Genomic DNA, 6,309 nt, shown 5'->3' with positions numbered 1-6,309 from the left:
GTTTTTGGCAAGAATGGAGTTTAATCTCTCCCAAACTGATCACTAAACATAGGTTGCATATGCTCCCACTAGATATGGATTTTTGGGCGAGGTTACTTTCTGTTAGTGACAAAGGGTGGTTAGTTTCTACAGTAAGATTCCTTTAATTAAAATTTTAACTATTTTTTAGACAAAAATCTATATAAATAATTCTAACATTTTTATATTAAAATGTATAGCATATTGCTATATGGAGATCCCTGTTGATGGAAAGGCCGACGAACGCTCGGTGGACTCTATATCCTCAAGGAATCAATTTGGAACCCGAAAAATCATATTTATTTAGGAATGTAGCAGATGGTTTTGGAGGTTGTCCTAAATGGAAGGATGTGGATACGGTTAGTTAAGTTTAATAATTATTATTTTTTATATATAATATTACTGAAATTACTAGTATTTAATTTATATATTTTTTTTGCAGGTTATATTTGTAATAAATGTTGTGCATGCCCATTGGTTTTTGGCGGTTCTACATTTAGATACCTGGAAAGTAGAAATTTTTGATTCAGCGCGAGTTGCGGGTTACTTCTCAACGTACAACACTAATGGAGAATTCAAAAGTTTTGGAGATAGTATTATCTCAGAGTTGGATGCCATTGATTACTGGAGCCATTTCCCCATTAGACACAGAGACAAAGCAAAGGTCAAGTTTGTTGATGTTGTAGACGCCCCACAACAAGAATATAGTCTTGAAAGAGGGGATTGTAGAGTATTTGTATGCATGTTTATGGAAATGATTGTTTCTGGGTACCAGTGGCGATTCAAGGACATGTAGAGAAGCTGCATTTCTCTATAGAAATAAGATGGCAAATGTTATTTGGGATACGGTATAAGTTGATATTAGGAACTTTGTATATATATTAATATTAAATAGTTGTTTCTAGTATGTAATCGTGTCACTTCTGGTAGTATGTAATCTTGTAATTATCTTTTATTTTTTTAAACATAATTCACCAACAAATGTTACGAAACCATACATTCAAACAAAATAAACATTACAAATAACATGAATACATTACAATAGAGTCGTCTACATAAAAATAAGGTTTCTTACGACTAACAAACATTAGATAAAACATTGGAAATAAAATACTCATCTACATGAAAAAAGCTTTATCTTTTACCAGATTCCAAACGTCCGTATACTCGAAATCATGTCCATCAAACTCGCATAGGTAATATCCATTCACATCTTCAAGAAGTTCTTCATCATCTGCTTGAGATCGTCGCATTTTCTCACGATTGTAGCATCGATTGAACCATGTGACCTTAAACTTTAAATCTATCCATTTACTAACAATATCAAGTTTTAGTCGTTCGTGTCCTTGCCCGACCTGATAGTTGAACAAAGCTATGAGGCGGGACCATTCATCACCTACAAGGCAATTAAGGGGAGCCACTACTGGTAGACCCTCGTAAATGGTAATCCAGCTTTGTATTAGGACCAACAACTCTGTTGGCGTCCATGGAGATGTACAATTTGTTGGAGAGGTTGCATTAGATGGAGTTGTTGCATTCGAAGAACTTGGTACATTGGACGCCATTTCTTAATTGATCTACTATCAACTAAAGAATTGAATTTCGTATAGACACTACGTTTAATATATATACAAACGTATGTTATGCAAAGATATGTCAGTAACGCGGACTAACGAGTCAGTAATGCGGACTGCCGATTCAGTAACGCGGAGTTACGAGTCAGTAACGCAGACTGACAACGAATAATATATATAAAAAGTTTCTTAACGCGGACTGACGAGTCAGTAACGCGAACTTACGAGTCAATAACGCGGACTGCCAACGAATAATATATATAAAAAGTTTCTTAACACGGACTGACGAGTCAGTAACACGGACTTACGAGTCAGTAATGCGGACTTACGAGTCAGTAACGCGGACTGACAACGAATAATATATATAAAAAGTTTCTTAACGCGGACTGACGAGTCAGTCACGCGGACTGACAACGAATAATATATATATAAAAAGTTTCTTAACGCGGACTAACGAGTCAGTAACGCGGACTGACGAGTCAGTAACGCGGACTTACGAGTCAGTAACGCGGACTGACAACGAATAATATATATAAAAAGTTTCTTAACGCGGACTAACAAGTCAGTAACGCGGACTTACGAGTCAGTAACGCGGACTGACAACGAATAATATATATAAAAAGTTTCTTAACGCAGACTAACGAGTCAGTAACGCGGACTTACGAGTCAGTAACGCGGACTGACAACGAATAATATATATAAAGAGTTTCTTAACACGGACTGACGAGTCAGTAACGCGGACTGGGAACGCAGTAACGCAGACTAACAAGTGTATATAAAACGACAAACAACAATGTATCACTTCATCTAAGGTATTTTAGTTCATGTGCTTTGTATGTTTTACAATGGGTTCAAACCAATGGACCGCTAGCGAGTATTTCCTTCTAGCTTGTGCATATATTAATGTCAAAGAGAACACCAGTTTGGAGGATAGAATGCTTTTCGTCCAACTAATGAATACCTTTAATACTGACGCTGAAACCACCATACAAAACCATCGCAACACGCTTGATATAGCTGCAAAATGGTATGAATTGAAAACGGAAGTTGTGTTATTCAACGATCTTTATAATAAGATTGAAGACGATCGTGTCAATGATACTGAGGAAGAGATCTTGGAGGTTGCTAAAGAAGAATACAAATCCATTAGCAACGGACAGAGTTTCGAGTTTGAAGCCCCTTGGAATCTTTTGAAAAATGTACCGTTTTTTTAAGTAGAACTGCATTTTGTATTGTTCTTGTATTTCTTTATTTAAATGTAATATGGTATTTATCCTTTATTTTAAAAAAAAATATTTGACCAACAAATGTTACAAAACCATACATTCAAAAAACATAATCTGACAAACAGCTTACGCGGACTGAAAAATAAGCTACGCGTAATGACAACACATTTACGCGGACTGACAAGTAAGTTCTGCGGAATAATGTATACTAATTCCTTATAAATTGGGCAACCATGACGAAAATTTACAAGGTGTAGAAAGTTGTGAAAATGAGTTCAGTCAATCACGTATTAAGGAAAAGTTTCTCCAGCCTACCGACTTTTTTCCATAATCTGCAAAGAAGTAATCCTACCACCTTCATGTACATTACGAAGGATCAGTACAATCGTTTCCAAATTTGTTTCGTGGCATTGGGATGCATGGTATGTAGTCCCTTATAGTAAATAAATATTTAGTTATTTCAAGTTGTTATATGCCTAATATTCTTATGTTGACTTACAGATTTGTACGTTTCTCACGTCTATGATACCAATCATATTTGTTGGTCAAGTACCTCTAATTGGGGCGTATGTAACATCCATGTACATTGCTGTTGCTTTAGATGGAAATCATGAACCCCTTCTCATAGCGTTTTCCTTGGGAACCATAAATTGTGACAATTCATGGTTATGGTTCATGAGGAGGCTTAAAGATTGTTTAGGTGACAATATTGAATTTGGTTTCATAAGCCATATGTCTGATTCTATAGACTTTGCAGTCCAAAGAGTCTACCATGATTCATATCATGGCTATTGTTGTAAAAATATAGCCGAGAAAATACGCGCTTCCATCGGAACCAATACAGTCGTAGAACAGTTGTTCTGGAAGACGTGTAAAGCGTATAATTTATCTCAATTTTATGCATGTTTGAACAATTTAAAAAATGAGGTAAATGGGAATGATCTTCATTGGCTTGACAATATTCTCATTGCAAAATGGGTACGGGCTTGTTTTCCAAGAGTACGTTTCAATGTTAAATTCATTGACATTCCCGATGTTGTCAATTGGTTTAAAACAAACACGCATGAGTTTCCAATAACAACAATCATTGAAATGGTTCATGACTCGATGCAAGTAGTGTATCTTCGACGTGCTGCGTTTGGAGGTAATTATAAGTTATGACATCATTAAAACGGTGAATTGATATGTTTATTATACATTATGACATTATAATTTTTTTATTGATTCAGTTGATTTCATATGGGATTTCCATAATCTTCTAACCCCTTATGCACTTAAGGTGATTCATAAAAGATTTATGCACTCGGATGGTTGTAGGATTACGCATATTGTTGGCGATAGATATGAAGTGACTAAGTATTCAACAACCGAATATGTACAATTAGACCGTGATATTTGTAGTTGCGGTAAATGGCAAAATGCGGTATACCTTGTGAGCATGCTATAGCTTCACTACACAGACTCGAAATTGCAGAAATCCATCAAATGGTAAATTTAAAGTTAAGTACAGCGGTGTATCGAAATGCTTATCAAACTGAGACAGTCAATCATATTCCAACCCTTAGGCATTGGGAAAAACCAGTCGAAAGTGTTGTGGTCTTACCTCCACGCCAATTCAATTGAACTTTATTGTGTGGATCACAACGAATATTAGTATGTATTCAGTTCTATGTTAACCGTACTTGTAATGGTTTGTTGGCGTTGTTTACTTTTTAATAAAAAATGTTTACCTTTAAATAAATAATTGTATTCTCATAATTGTAATATGTATGCATGACAACGACTAGACAAAAACTATGCGAACTGACAAACGCAGTAACGCGGATTGACGAAAACCTCTACGGACTGACAACAGCTCTCTGCGGAGTGGAAGGGAATATATATAGTCATGGCTGGTCGTCGGATTATTCGTATAGAGTTATAATTTTTTTTAAATTTAAAATGACTTCATCTTCATCTTTGTATATTTGATCGTGCAACGAAGTTGATTGTTTCTATTGTGATCCGATCGACCCTTTTCTTGCACCATCACCAAATTTAAGAGAGCCATATATGTCGGAGGATACTTTGCAACAACTACAATGGGCTGAAGAACAACAAAAAAAAGATAAAGACTCGTCCCGGGCTCTCACTGAACGTCGTGAACTCATTGCGGCGGAGTGCAAAGATGTTGAGGAAAGGATGAAGATTACAAAAAAAAAAAATCAAAGATCATGAGGAATGGATAAAAAAACTAAGAAGAATCTCAAACTGTCTGAAAAATGGCTTGCTGACAAGGATGCAGAAATGATAGAACTTGGTAGGCAAAAGGACCGTATGGAAGATAAAATAAGAATAAGGGACGACTACATAACAATGGAGAAAGAAAAGTATCCTTTGCAATTCCCTTAAGTTAGTTACCGTTGTTGTACGTTTACTATATGTTTCTAGTTTGTTGAATGTATTAACTTCGAGTATTAGTTATTATTCTACTAGTAATTATGTAGTAATATAATCATAATATTACCCATCATCTTTAAAATAAACACACCAGCTCAAAGTAGACAAATTAATGTCCTCTAAAACAAAACATAATTAATTATAAATACAACATCAATCATTCAAATCAAACGTTGAACAATAGTCTTCTCTCTGCGTCCCACTCGCCCAACGCGTCTCTTGTGTCCCATGCGTCTCTAGCGTCTCCTGAGTCCTTTTCCCTTTTCCTTTTGTGTTACTACTTGATGTCGTACTAGTTTTTCTAGCCTTTTTTTGTTTCTTTGGGACCAATGCCGGACAACTCGCTGCATTATGTGTTGTACTATCACATCTACTACACCTTCTTATTATAGGTTCCTCACCTTGAGACGGAATACGATTCCTGTTTCTCGGTCTACCTGCTTGACATGTATCCATTATCGGGGGTTTCACAACCATCATGTCAGCAGGAATCTCCCAATCACACGGTTCTGGAAGGGGGTAAACCGGCTCCTCATACGTACTTCGGTATGTTTCCATTTTGTAAGCATCTATAGCCAGATGTCCGAAGTTACTTTTTTTCAAGTGCTTCAAGACCATTATCACATGACCACAAGGCAACCCGGTTCCTTCCCAATATTTGCATGTACAAGTCTCTTGCCTCAGATCAACTATGCCACCATGTTTAAAATCATGAACTTCATAAAGTGCATCTGAAACACCAGAAACAGACCATCCTGTCGTACGCTCTTCATTTTTACTAACTACTTTTTCAGCCCACTCGGTTAGCACTGTTGAACGTTTCCCTATAAAGAAGATATATATAATTAACTAATTATTCGACCTCATTAAAGTCAAAATAAAATTCATACCTCCTTCGATGCGACGCTTGTAACACCATTCCTGTGAAAGACGTCGGAAGAACTCAAGAAGGGGTATTATAGGCATCTTCCTTGCATCTACAAATAAAGCATTCATGGACTCTGCACTGTTCGAGGTCATGTAATCGTAACGTTTCGACGGCGAATATGCTC

The 6,309-nt window shown here is 36.3% G+C and overlaps 2 protein-coding genes across 2 annotated transcripts; one reads left to right on the top strand and one right to left on the bottom strand.

Annotated features, from left to right (window-relative positions):
* The first annotated feature begins 2,437 nt into the window (after positions 1-2,437).
* LOC111896882 (uncharacterized) lies at positions 2,438-4,441 on the top strand. Its single transcript, XM_023892848.2, has 4 exons — positions 2,438-2,791; positions 3,320-3,962; positions 4,048-4,224; positions 4,266-4,441. The coding sequence occupies exons 1-4, from the start codon at positions 2,438-2,440 to the stop codon at positions 4,439-4,441; spliced, it is 1,350 nt and encodes a 449-aa protein (XP_023748616.2).
* Positions 4,442-5,410: 969 nt separating this feature from the next.
* LOC128133741 (uncharacterized) lies at positions 5,411-6,277 on the bottom strand. The gene is made up of 2 exons (XM_052771272.1): positions 6,148-6,277; positions 5,411-6,081 (listed from the first exon to the last, which is right to left on the bottom strand). Exons 1-2 carry the CDS (start codon positions 6,275-6,277, stop codon positions 5,411-5,413), a joined length of 801 nt encoding a protein of 266 aa, XP_052627232.1.
* Positions 6,278-6,309: the final 32 nt, after the last annotated feature.

Source organism: Lactuca sativa, chromosome 4 (assembly GCF_002870075.4).
Source record: "Lactuca sativa cultivar Salinas chromosome 4, Lsat_Salinas_v11, whole genome shotgun sequence".
Taxonomy (NCBI): Eukaryota; Viridiplantae; Streptophyta; class Magnoliopsida; order Asterales; family Asteraceae; genus Lactuca; species Lactuca sativa.
This window is presented reverse-complemented; position numbering and strand designations above follow the sequence as displayed.